The sequence below is a fragment of the Lepidochelys kempii genome, chromosome 27 (assembly GCF_965140285.1).
Source record: "Lepidochelys kempii isolate rLepKem1 chromosome 27, rLepKem1.hap1, whole genome shotgun sequence".
In the NCBI taxonomy this organism is placed as follows: domain Eukaryota; kingdom Metazoa; phylum Chordata; order Testudines; family Cheloniidae; genus Lepidochelys; species Lepidochelys kempii.
This window is the reverse complement of record NC_136406.1, coordinates 14633408-14646898: the sequence shown is the minus strand read 5'-3', so window position 1 is coordinate 14646898 and position 13491 is coordinate 14633408. Positions and strand designations below refer to the sequence as shown.

At 59.5% G+C, this 13491-nt stretch overlaps 1 protein-coding gene across 2 annotated transcripts in view; it reads left to right on the top strand.

The window, feature by feature from the left end:
• The first annotated feature begins 4878 nt into the window (after nucleotides 1-4878).
• CACNB1 (calcium voltage-gated channel auxiliary subunit beta 1) overlaps nucleotides 4879-13491 on the top strand; it is a 29911-nt gene continuing 21298 nt past the window's right edge. Inside the window, exons 1-2 of one of the 2 annotated variants that reach the window (XM_073325771.2) lie at nucleotides 4879-5063; nucleotides 9246-9332. In XM_073325771.2, the coding sequence (XP_073181872.1) occupies nucleotides 4977-5063; nucleotides 9246-9332 (174 nt within the window). In that variant the 5' untranslated portion in view covers nucleotides 4879-4976. The remainder of the gene's footprint in view (nucleotides 5064-9245; nucleotides 9333-13491) is intronic. The other variant, XM_073325770.2, reaches the window with a different exon arrangement.

Genomic DNA, 13491 nt, shown 5'->3' with positions numbered 1-13491 from the left:
CCGCCCCAGAGGTGGCTGCATCTATTTGTAAAGAGCGCTATGGGGGGAAAGACATCTCCTTGAGGTAACACCTTATATTGCTGGCATTTAGGATGGGCCTGAGGCCATCCCTTGCTGCCTCACAGCAGCAGTCCACCCAGGGGCTCCACTGGCATTCCACCATCTGCTTGCAGTGTTTACTACTAAAATGTGGAGGTGGTGATTAAGTGCGCCTGGCGGGTGGAGAGGCTCTGGCCATGTAAAGGGAGATCTGTAATTGTGTTATACTCCCATGCAGCTGCCTGCTGTCTGTGTGTTCACCTTCCCTCCAGCAGCTCTTTCCCTTCTGCTCCCCCCCCCAGCCCCATCTCCCAATCTATGGCTCCCTCTGCTCACCCATCATCTTTCTCCCATCCCCCCACTCCCCTCTCCCTCCCACTCTTCCTGCCCAGCTTCTGTTCGCTGCCAGGGTCCCTGGGGGGGATTACGGTTGCTGGTGGGTTGTGGGAGGAGGGAAGGGGGGACAAGCTGGAAAAACAATATCCAGGAAACAGCTGCAGCTGTCCGAGATGCTCAGTGAATTGCTCCTCTCAGGAAGGTTAGCTGGATGGTGTCTTCACAAACAGGCCGACATGGGAGAGGGGAGCCTCCAGGCTAACCCTCCTGGAGAGGCTGCTGCACTGAAGCCCAGGTAAGACCATCTCCCTTGTCCTAGCTGGAAGCAGGATATACAAGGAGTTTCTGGTCTAGAGAGGTCATTTCCAATCTGGCCTGGCATCCCCATGTCAGGAGAGGGGGATGGGTAGGAGTCACATCTGGATGTGTGGGACTGCTTAGATACGGGTTTTGGTCCAAGCCCATCTCTGGGGTCTAGTCTGGCAGGGAGGGGAGAGATGAGAACACAGCCTGCTCCATGCACTGGGAGGGTCATGTCCAGGGGGAGACTCTGAATGGTGGTGGGACTGTCTGCATGGCCATGATCTCCAGCCTCCCATCTGCCCCTAACTTGGGATCCCTAACTCGGGTGTCTCATGACATCATGAACGTCGGGGAAATGCTGGAACATTGGGATCCTTCTGCAGATGGGAAACCTTGGGAGAAGTCGCGCCCTCTGGGGACTCTAGGATTTTCTGCTTCCAGCTGGGACAAAAATCAAAGGAGAGCAGGCTCCCACCTCATGGCCTGGATGTTTCACTGCCAACTGGAAGCAGGAATGGGACGTGCGGTGCGATGGGTGGGAAGAAAAACCAACCAACCAACGTTGTATCGATTCAGGACTTGGTTTGGAGTTTGGGACGAAGAGGCCGGGGCAGTTCTGATGTCACTGGGACATTCTGGGCCCAGTGAGGGGTTCTGTCACTGTCTGCCTTAATGCGACAGTGCTGTGTCTCAGAGACCTGACACCATTAGCCAGCACACAGGCCAAAGGTCTCACCCTGGCTTCCAGCAACTTAGTCACTCTTTGCAGGGCCCTTCCAGTCCCAAGTCTTCCCCATTCCATCTACCCCGAGTTCCTATCTACCAGGCACTCGGACTTTTCCCTTCTGGTTTGTCACCCCCGAAGGTGTGCAAAGAGCCCCCAGGTATCAGTTCACTTTGGCGGACCCACTCCACCCAGTTCACGCACCAGAGACCTGCTGGGGGCAAAAATTAACAAAAAGCATATTTAATAGGGGAAAAAAAGTCACAGATTCAAAAGTGAAACAGGAAAAGCAAACGCAGACCAGTCACACAGAACAAAAAGAGGCAACTTCAGACTTTACCCTTCTATATTAGACAAATCCCCTTTTCTACTATAAAGTACCTGTTGCCTCCAAATGGTTTCCCAGCATGCCCCAGCCATCATAGAAAGACCCAGCGGTTCAGGGACAGCTTTGCACTTAAAGGCAGCCCTTCAATTTCTGGGAAAAAACCTCAGACACAAACCTGGTTTTAAAAGGCTTTTTTTTTTCTTTTCATTCCTGGCATGGTGACTCTTGGGTATTCAGAGTGGGGGGAATTCCCAGTTGTCTCCATGTCTTTCCATTAACTCTAATGGTCCACCATTGTCTTTTCCTGGTTGGACAATGAAGGGGTACTTGAAGTTGGTTTCCTGTAAGCAACTGGCTTGGTGCCCCTCCCATCTCTGCCTGACCCCTTCACCACCTGTTGCGAGGTGACGCTGTAGACGCACCACAGTTACAAGGTTCTACACGTATACACATGCGATGACATGTACCTACAGTCATACCCTGCATGCAGCTCTCCTGGTGCTCCGCAAGTCCAGAACATCACAAGCTTTCATGAAAGACCTTCCATGATGTATTCATCCACCATCACATTGTATAGAACCAGGTGAGTCAATTGCATATTCTTTGGGGTTCAGACCCCCTTTTCGCCCCTTGGGGTGTCTGGACCCGGATTGTCACAGTCATCCAAGCTGGATCCCCACCCTCCAAAGCTGGGGGAAGGCAGCGTGGTCTAGTGTGGCTAGAGCCTGACCGGATGCCCGGGTTCTATTCCCGGTTCTGCCACCAATTAGCTGTGTGACCTTGGGCAAGTCATTTCTCTCTGTGCCTCATTTTTCCAGCCTGCAAAGTGGAGATTAAATATGATTCAGTGCTTGGGCACTGCCGTCACACCTCAGCCCGTCAGTGATAGATGGGTTCTAATCATGGAAAATCTCTCTTGCATCGGGTGTCCCGTGTTCTTGGACAGTTTGTCTCTCAGCTGCAGAGGCCAGGAAGGAGCCAGCTCCCTGGAGTGAATCCACAGCTCCCTGCAGAGAGGTTCATTTTTAACCTTCTAGGGCCTCCGTTCGGCTTGGGACTGGACCTCTAACCTCCACCCTGGCAGAGGGGATGTGGGTTGATCTGTCCCTTCAGATCCACCCCCTCACTCTCCAAAAGCAAGGAGATAAGACTCCATAGCCACCTCGGGACAAAAGCAAGCTGAATGGTACGGGACACAGGGACCTTCAGCAGTCTGCTCAAATCCAGTCTTGGGCAGTTGTGGTTGAAGCCGATTACTGCCTAATTGCTGAGGTGAGATGAGTGCCATGGATCTCAGCTCAATTCTAATTGGACACACGGGCACTGGTCAGTCTCAGTGTTGGCATGCTCAGCAGAGAAGACAAGCATTGAGTAGGTCGTTCATAGGGAGTCAAGTCAAAGTTCCCCCAGCCAGGGGCTCACTGAGCTCACCTGACCAAGCCGCGTCAGTTTCACAGCCAATGGTACCCAAGGGAACAGCCCATCTCACCACCTTTGCTGGCCCTGCCTTGATGGATCAGGCCCTCGTTTTGAAGCTAGGTGGACTGGATGCAGCTTTTCAGTGTGAGATCAAGGGAGACTCGCTCACCATTCAGCCACCACACCTTATAGGGCGGGTTGAGAGCCACAGACGGACCATATGGCCAAGGGGAGGATTCAGGCTCTGGGGCTGCCCAGTGGGCCCCTTTCATCGAGCTGGACACAAGGGTTTATTTGCTGCACTTTGGTTTCCAGAGCTGTGCATGTTATCTGGGTAGCCAGCCCAGCCCAGACCTACGTCCCTCTCCACTCTGGTGTTGGCGCATCCCAATGCTCAGGCAAAGCCGCAGCCCAATTAGGAGTGAGACAAGGGAGGGGATGGGGAAGCGCAGACCCAGGTCCCCATGCTTCATTCCTAATTAGCCACAAATCCCACCAGCCATGTGGATTTTCTCCCCTATCGTCCCAGGGACATTGATGCAGCCCCATTTGCTGCTTTGCCCCTGCCATGGTGCTCCCTCTGTGCTGGGATGTAGAGACTGCATGGCATGCGGTTGGCTCTGAGGATCATCAGGGCCTGTTGGGAGCCCCCAATGAGCCCTGGGGCAGGTGGGTTCTCAGGAAGGATCTGGTGGGGGAAAGGGGTTGGGGTGAAAAGAGGGTGCAGAGTGAAGTGGGAGCGAGGTGAGAGGGTTAAGAGCCACAGGGAATCTTGCACTGAGGAACAGTCCAGGAGAAGAGCATTGGAGACCCAGGCCAGCCATCGCTGCACAATAGGGCCAGCTAAGCAATACAGCTGGTCGCTTTCCAGCAGGCTGTTGAGGCAGGGGCTCTGGGAGGCTGTGACCTATTCCCAACCAAGCTCCCCTGGCTGCACGCACATCCCGGCAGCATGGCACCCATGCCTGCACTGACCCTGTGACCTGACGGGAAACAAGGCAATCCGGCCCAGCGGGGGATCTCCGCCTTGGTGCCCAGAAATCTCTCTCAAGCCACACCAGGTTACCACATGCTCTCCAGCTGGGGTGTGGGTTGGAATTGATATGTCAAGAGCCCTCCCTAGGCACACTGCCTACTAGGGGCAGGGACAAGGAATCCCAGCCCTTTGTGGGTCTGGAATAGCTGCCCAGCAGGGCAGTAAAATACCCATGGCCATATCTGAGCAGGACCTGGGGGAGTCGTAGGGCAGTGGTGTCCTCAACCCCCCAGAGCAAGCCAGAGCCATCTGGGCAACAGGGAGGGGACTGATCACTGGAGCCCCCCGCCCAGCCATCGCCCTGGACTCAGGGGGCTTTGTGTGGGGGCAGGGAGGCATAAGGCCACCCCCCAGCCAGTCCTTCACCCCCTGGGAGTCCCCACTCCAGGGCTGACCTTCCCTGTCATCTGCCCCCCCTCCCCCCGGCACTGCTGGGCAGCCAGGCCCCTCAGTAGGGGGAGATGGGAATCGGGGTGTGTGGGGGGTCTCCTGGCTGTATAGGGGCTGGTTGGATGGGGGGGGGTTGTCTCTCCTTCCAGCCTCCTGGGCGCTCCCTTCTCCAGCCCCTCCCATCGCTCAGCCCCTCTGCTGGGGGAGGGGGGCGCTTGGACCCCCCCCCCCCCGGGGGCCGGCGAGCCCCCGAACCTCGCCGCGCCCCCCCCCTTTCCGCCCGCCCCGCCTGCGCATTGTGTGGCCGCCCCCACACGCGCCCCCGCCCCGGGCTCCTCCTCCGCCGGGGCTGGCTTGGGACACGAGTCCGGGGCGAGCCAGGCCGAGACGCCGGGAGCCCGATGGTTCGGGAGGGCGGCATGGCCCGGACACCCCGCAGCTCGACCCAGGAGATCCAGATGGACGTGTTCGACAACCCCGGCCTCCAGGTGGGACCGCGGGAGGGGGGATAACACCCCCCCCCCGCCACCGCCGCTGGGGGGGCGTCTCCCGCAGCCGGGGGGGGGAGCTTTGTAGCCAGAAATAGCGGGGGTGGGACTGGACCCGATCGGAACCGGAGGGCGGGTGGAGCCGGCCAATGACTCACTGGTCTCTGCTTTTCCCGGGGTCGGGGTGAGTCTTGCTGGGGGGGGATTCGAACCGATGTGGGGGGATTGGAGGAATCTCCGCCTGGCTGCGGCTTTCCGCCCTCCCCTCCCCGGGGATCAGCCCTTCCCAGCTGCCCTCGGCTTTCAGCCTTAGCACAAAAGCCCTGTTGGCCCCACCGGGCTCCTGCTGCCCCAGCCAGGCCAAGCGGGGTCCCCCCACCCCATGCCCTACATCCTGCAGGTGTCCCCCGCATGCCCAGAGATCACAAGGGAGGCGACCCCCAAACTTTGCAATGGGTGCCAAAGCCAGCCGAGAGTAGATGGGAGGGGGGTCCTAGGGGTGCCTCCCCCGGAGCTGGAAGAGTGCGGTCTCCTAGTTAGAGCAGGCAGGGGACGGGGCGTCCGGGCACCTGGGTTCTAGTCCCCACCCTGCTGTTCGTTTGCTGTGTCACCTTAGTCTCCCCAGCTGGAAATGTGGGGAATGATCCCGAGGGGTTTGTGGGGCTGGATCAGTCCCGCTGCGTAGGGTGCCCTGGGCTGCTGCCAGGAACGGCAGCTAGCGAAGGGCAGGTGTCGCTCCGGGAAACTTTGGAACATACAGGATAATTTGGGAAACCCTCTCCGGAGTCACCACACCCCTTTCCCGCCCCATCCCCTTGCCAGTTGGTACCAGGGGACTTTGCCTCTGCTGGAAACAGGCCGTGAGCCAATGTAGCAGGAGGCGGGGATGCCAGCACAGATGGGCCATTGCTCTGATGTACTCAGGTGGGGATCCCAGTGGCAGGTTGGACCTGTTGGTCAGGGCTAGTGAGCGGGGTGGGGAGGGGGACAGGATAGCAGTGGCAAGATGGACCCACTGGTCTGACCCAGCTCAGCACATCCTCCCAGTCACGTTGCTGGGTGTTGTCCACACGCAGCCCCTTTGTCCCCCAGCACCAGGCGATTTGGAGAGGCAAGTGGGGAGAGGCTCCTGGTAGCACCCAGACACCCTGGCAGTGCCAGGCCCTCAACACAGGGCTGGGAAACACCGAACCAGCCTCCACCAGCTTAGGATCTGGCTCTGTAAATGGCCATGATTAACCCTTCCCCACCTGGAGAGCCACCAACCCAGTGCTTAATTTGTGCCAGGGCTGAGCCCGGACCCCTCTAGGCTTGGCAGGTTGTAGCCCCAGCACCTCTGAGCTTGCAGTGTCGGTACCTCTTTCGTTACAAATTATGCCCTGCACCAGCCCTCTGGATGGGGGATCCCAGCCGCCCATGGAGGCACAGTGAATGTGACGGGGGAGGGGCCCCGATTGGAAAGATGGGGGTGGGGAAGAATCCTAAAAATACCAACGCCTGCCCTGCTCAGAGACCACGTGTCTGTGGGTTGGGCAGCAACTGGGCCCAGCTGTCCCTCTGGGATGCGCCTGGCTCATTCCGAGACCTGCCCCAACATGTCCTGACCGCTTGCCCTGTGCAGAAAGGCCTGGAAAAGGACTGACGCCCCCGGGCTGTGATGACCCTGCCCGCATCGGGGTGGAGGGAAGCAAGACTGGGCCCTCAAGGACAGCAGCAGAAGGGTCCAGCAGCAATTGACCTTCTGTAGGGAGCACTGGCTGCGGGTGGGGTGGAAATCTTGGCTACTCCAACCCCAGCCTCTCCCAGCAGGAGGTGCTGTAGAGGATGGTGCAGGAGCGCGGGCTGTAGGGAAGCTCCCAGCTGCTAGCTCCTTCTGTCTAAGTCTTTGCCACCAGCCGGGTATTTGGAGCCTTTGCCAGGCTCTGTTGGAAGAGGAGCCGCTAGGTCATGGGATGACTCAGTAGCAGCAGGTGTGTTGTGTGTGCGTTTGCATGGCTGCTGGGGCCTGCGTGGGTGGGAGGAAGGAGAGCACCAGAGCCTGTGCACGAGGGGGAGGAGTGGAGGTGAGCGCTTGTGTCACTAGGGAGGTGTTTGGAGTGTGTGTGTGTGTAGTAAGCTCTGATTGTGTGGGGGTGGGCGTGTGTATAGTACGTTTTGTGTGTGTGTGTGTGTGTGTGTGTACACAGCTCGTTGCACGGAGATAAGGGGGTGTGTGGGTGTACACAGCTCTCATTGCACAGAGGTGGTGTGTGTTTGTACAGCTTGTTGCATGGAGGTAGGGGTGTGTGTACAGCTCCTTGCACAGGGTAGGGGTGTGTGTGTGGATCGCAGCCCCACCCCCTTCATCTCTTTGGCAGCTGGGGGCCTCCCCTGGAGGGTCCATGAGCCTGGGACTGGAACCCCTTCCCTGGGCTCAGCCTCTGCCCCTGTGGATCCCACCCCACCCCTGGCACAGAGGGGACGGCTCTGGGCAGCAGCAGGGTGATCTCTGGAGCCCACACTGCCCCCACCCTGGTTGTGGGGCAGGGAGAGAGTTGAGTGGGCACAGACTGGCTGCAAATCCAATCAGCCCCACATCCTCTCTCTCCCCCCCTCTCCCTGACGACCAACCGGCTGATTCAATCCGAGGCCCCTGAGGATGGCCCGAGAGCTGCTCCATGCTGAATCAGTTGCCTTTGCTAGGCCCAGTGGGTGTGATGTGTTAAACACCCCACACCTCTGCACGCAGACTGAGCCCCACCATTACCTGGGCACAGGGGGAGCTCTCCGGATCTCACTGGAGAACACAGCTCAGGCCCCCACCCCCTGTACATCTGTCCGGAGCTCGGCCCCAGCCCTGCAGCACCCATGGGGACAGGTGGGCAGACGCCTCACCCCGCCCATCGACACGGGGCAGTAAAGCTGCTCCCAGGCTGTCTTCCCCACAGGGGCCTCTGATGGGCAAGCCACTTCCCTCTTCTGTTCCTTGGTTTCCCCTTCAGCTAGCTGAGCATTTAGCTCCCCCCCCCCCCGAATATGCCATGTGATCGATGGTTACCCTATAAACATGCTGCTGTCTGTGGGGTAGGGGGGTGGGGTCCCCCCCACAGTTCTTGAATCCTCCCCAGAGCAATATGGGGGGGCCTCGGCAGCGGCTGCAATAAAGGCCCACCCCGGTCCAGTGCCGTTTGCCCTTGACTGGCGTGCGCCTCCCTGTTTCCATCGGGGTGAGCTGACATGGCCGGCATTGCAATTAGCTCCCCCCCCAGTGATTAGAGCCTGGCTGTGACGCCAGATTGGTTGGGAACCCAGCGAGGCTATTAAAGCCCTGGAGCTGCCTATTGATTGGCACCCGCATCAGGTGACCGTGCGGCGTTGGGAGCCAGCTGCTTCCCTGGAGGGCGACCCCGCCCTCCAGCCCTGCCTCCTGCACTCCCAGTGTGCCGTGTGAGTGCCAGGGACCTGTGGGGGTCACTGGCTCCTTTGTGGGAGACTCAGCAGCCCCATAGGGAAGGGGATCCCATAGCCAGGCCAGGCCCAGGTGGGTGTTTAGATGGGGACATGTCCTAAGGGTCTGCGATCCGAGGGATTTTCACAGTGGAATAGACCATCTCAGACCATCTCAGCAGGATGTTTAGCCTGGGGTCCATCTGTCCCCAGCCGCTGGCCACAGGGGAAGGCAGCCTCCTTGTGGTGTGATATGCTACCGTGAGGGGAGAGATTCCTTCCTGGCCTCACGAGCTGATGACCTGATGCCCTGAAGCATTAGGCTTGTCATCTGTATTCAAGCAGCTCACTCTATTCTCAGCCATACGGATGTCTAGTGTGGTCATAGGACTGTTTATAGGCTCAATTGGAGTGGGGCTCCTGTGTTCTGCTCTCCACTTTCCCATTGACTTGCTGCGTGGCCATGAGTAAAGCATTTTCCCTTTTTTTGCCTCGGTTTCCCCCCAGCGGTACAGTGGGGGTAATGATACTCGCAGGAGAGGAATGAAGTTTAATTAATTTGTGCTTGTAAAGTACTTTGAGATCCTCCGATGGAAGGCGTGGCAAAGCAGATTTCAGGGTAACTCCTCCATTAACTTTAGCAATGTCCCGCAGCAGGGAGTTCCACAGGTTTCTGGTATGCCATGCAGTTGTCTGCTCCCGCCCCTCTGTAAGCACCTGCATGCTCGTTAACCAGGCTGTCCCTCCCTCCTCCAGGGGAAATACAGCAAGCGGAAGAGCAGGTTTAAACGCTCTGATGGCAGCACCTCCTCGGACACGACTTCCAACAGCTTCGTCAGACAGGTAAGGACAGCGGGGTGGGAGCTCCCATAGCCTCGGCATCCCGTGTTCAGGAGAGGGGACAGAGCCCCAGGGGTCCCTCGCCATGAGATGTGGGATTTAACTTGCTTTGCACCATTGATTCGGCAGCTGGGAGTGTTGGAATAGATGTAATACAGCAGCATAGGGCAGGTGGTCCCATCGCCCCCTAGTGGCTAGCCCCAGTTGCTGTAACAGTCTCCTCCTTGCTCTCAGTTACTCCTTTAGCTTGAGCAACAGGGTCTTGAGGGTTCAGTGCTGAGGATCCTGGGTTTGATCCCTGCCCACAGCCACAGCATCGTGTTCCCAGCTCTTGTGCTGTTCTGTTTCCATCTGCCAAGTGCCATGGCCGGCCCCTTTCAGTCTAAAGCAGCTACAGAGTGAGGAAAGGAACAAGAAAGAACTAACGTCAAGTGCCCATGGGAGAGAATAGGGTGTGTGCGTCACCCTCAGCAGTGCGGAGACCAAACCAGTGCCTACCTCTGCAGGCCAGTGGAGAATCCACCCTCCCGCCCAAATCTACAGTTCGGTTTAATCTGCTGTGTTTCTTTAAGGGCAGAAATGGCATCTTAGTAAGACCGGTTTGTACCGCTGGAGGGTGATGGAGTTGGGGACACAAGAATTGCATGGTTCCCTTCCCCTTTGGTACGCTGACTCTAGGCCTGTAGGAGAGGAACCTGGGCATCTGGGGGAGCCCCAAGTCAAAGCTGCCCCCTCCCCCCCCGAGCGGGGGAAAGGTCACAGGAGGGCTGGGATCAGAGCCCTGGGGTCTCTTTTCATCCTGGGGCTGATGTGAGCTGTGTCCGTGCCCATGCCCACACAGCGTGGCCATAACCCCTTCACTGCCAGGGATGCTGCCCGCACACATCGGGGGGGGGTGGCAGGGCGTGCTTGGCTGGGGGAGGAGTGGGGTGGGGGGCTGGCTGTAGCTGGCAGGGTCAGGGGAGGGAAGGGGTTAATGTGCCCCCTTTCCGCTGTACAGCACAGCTCTGCTATGGCTCTTCTGATGCTTCTCCCATCCCATTCTTTCTGCTCCTGCCCTGATCCCTGCAGCGCCCCCTGCTGGGGAGACCAGGGCTGGAGTCGCCGGGAGCTCCTCCAGCCAGCCCTCTGGCCCTGTTCCCCACAATGCCCCCCACACCTGGCAAAGGCTCCCCACAGTGCCCCCCCACCCCCTGCAGAGGCCAGGACTGGACCAGCTCTGGTTTTCTCCCCATCCATAAGATGCACAGAGCCAGCGCTCCTCCCCCTTCAGGGCAGGGAGGGGAGCTGGCTATCGATCCAGCAGCGTGGCTGGGACTGGAGTTGACAGCTGGGTAGATCCTGCAGCGTTGTCTTCCCCCACTCCCTTTGCTGTCACTCCCCCCACCCATTCCAGCCACCATCACTCTGCGTCCCCGTCCCTCCCCATCAAACAGCCCAGAAACATCTCCGAGCCGGAAGCAGCGTGGTCTCCATAGCAACCCCCTGTGGGGGAGGCGGGGGGGGGCTGGAATAGACATTAACTAATGAAACAGCTGAGTCCCCGCGAGATGGATGGTTTGTGGGGGGCAGCATCCCGGGGCTAGGCCGCTGGGGGGAGAGTGGGGTGGTCAGTCCAGCCGGCGCCTGTCTGTCTAGAACCAGAACCCAACGGCTGCGTCTGGGCAGGCCTCCAAGGACCCAGCATCGAAAGCTTCAGCCCCTGGAGCTAACGGGGTGATCGCCTGGCAGCCCCCCCCCTTCCCCGGTTCTGCCCTATGGGGAGCCAGCCAGTGGGGAGACTCCGAGAGAAGGCACTGGCTGGGCTGGATGGAGCTCGATCTCAGGCGGGGGCGAGGTCATCACCCCCAGGGGACGGGACAAGGCCCCAGTGCTTGGGACGTTAGATTTTGCACTGGACTGAGCCCTACACTGGAGGGCGGGGGGCTGGAAGTCTGGGCTGGGGTGGGTGTGGCTTAATCCCCTCCAGCGCCCCCCCCATGTGTGAAGGGGAAGGGGATAAACAGCTGGAGAGAGGGGTCCTATGACCTGTCCCCCCAGTAGAGGGGGGTGGGTGGGTGAATGGTTCCCATGGCAATGACATGGGAAGATGCTGGAGGTGGCAGTTACCCTGGAGAAGGTTCCTGGAGCGAGGCCCCCATGCAGAGAGAGGATTTAAAGGGCCAGCTTGCCTTGTATTTCCACCCTCCAGAGCGAGAGGGAGAAGGCTGGAGAGGTGCCCTAGGGAAAACTCTGGGCCTGGCCATTTCCCTGCTGCCCCCTGGGGCGATGATGAGGCTGCTGGGGTCACAGACCTGGGGCCTGGGGGACACGCACCTGGGCTAGCGGGATTTTCCCTGTGCCCTGGGCTCATTCACGGGCTCCCGAAAGGCCCTGAACCCTCCATCCGCCCGAGGGAGGGCTCTCCGCCTGGCGGTAGGCCGAAAGCAGAACCTTCCACCCAAAGAGACAGACCCAGTACCCATCGCCCCTGGATCCTGGATCAGAACCGGCCAAAACCCAATGGAGGCGCTTCTCAAACACCCCAGAACTGAGTGGGCCCGTTCTCTGTGGCGCTATCATGCGTGAGCCCCCGCAGTGAGGCTGGGAGGGCTGGTGGAGGGTGGGCTGAGTGGCTGTCTGGGGCGGCTCAGGTCGCCTGTGAAGGGGGTGGGGGATAGATCTGGAATAGAGGTGGGAAGGGGCGGGGGGATCTCCAGCTCAGAGGTTGAGCCCTGCTTCAGAGAAACAGCCTCCGGTGGTACGTTATAGCCCCAGCCAGGGAGGCCATGAGGGTGAATCCAGGGGCTACATGCCTAGGAATATCTGATGGGACGAATCTCAGCCTGATTCCCACATCTTGGGGTCCTGGGGGTGCAGGTCCTTTTGGAGAGCCCTTCCTAGCCTTGCCCGGCAGAGGGCAGCGTGGGCTCATTCATGGTAGTGGGGTGGGTTCTCAGCTGCCTGCCCCACCCAGGAACAAGCCCAACCCGATGAGGAGGGAGAACTCCCTGCTGGCTGTGGGGCTGCCCACTGACAGCTCCCTGCGTTGGGGGGCTTGGACCTGGCTGGCAATAACACAGTAGCTTCTGGAGGCTAGTAAGCGTGGAGGGTGATGGGACGGAGGCTGGAATGGGGTCAGCACCTTGCTCCAAGGTCAGCTGAGGTTTGGATGGGGGCGAGAGAGGCTGGTACCTTATGGGGCCCCCAAAGAATGTGGAACCAGGGTCCCCCGGAAGCTCGCACTTTGTGGGGAGGCTGGGAATTGGGTGCAGGGACTGCGGAGGCCCGGGGCAGGGTCTAGCTCTATTTGGGTGTTAGCAGTTGGGTCATTCATATCTGATCTCCCCCAGGAGTGTTAATTGGGGGGGGTTCCCAGTCCCTCCTCCCCCCAAAGTGTGTGCGTGTCTGCCGGGCAGTCGAACCTGGCGCTGTGCTGCCCTCTGCTGGCATGGGCTGTGAATAGGGGGTACAGAGCTGTGCTCTGCAAACCCACCTTCTCCCCTCTTCTGGCTTTTCCTCGGGGCTGAGGTCGGTCCAGGCCATTGTCGGGGAGCCAGGACACCCAGGTCCTGCAGCTGAGGGGATCAAGGGCAGGATCCCTGAAATCAGAGGCACCAGAGGGAGCTGGTACAGTTGGGGGGCAACATATAGCTCAGCTGGGGGCTGCTTTGGCAGGAAGATCAGGGAGCGGGAGATGGGCGGTGGGGGGGCCTGGGCTGGGAGGAAGGGGCTGCTGAATTGGCCCAAAATATGCGGGTTACAGACCCCATTTAGCCTTAACCCATCCCAGAATTTGACCCGGGTCAGAAAGCAGCCCCAGAGCCCTGCTCAGTGCTTCGGTCTCAGACAGGGGTCTGCAAGGATCAGGAGGAACCTTGGCCCTTTGACAGCTTCCCCCCACGCACCTCACGAGAGGCATGCTCTGCGTGTGCTCCCTGCAATGAGCGTCTGCGCCCCCGGGACTACGCAGCGTGCCCCTGACTCTCCAGCCGGGGTCTGCTGTGAGGAGGGGGCTAGTTTTGGGGTAGCAGGGGGAGGACTGTGGGTCAGGATGGAGGGGCCTCGGCACAGCTGGGGGGCCTGGAATAGCAGGGGGCAGAGGGGCACCAGCACGCGGGTGGGGGTGCCTGGCTGTTTTCAGTCCCCTCCGGACCCCCTGAGATCGCTTGTGAGCAGAGAG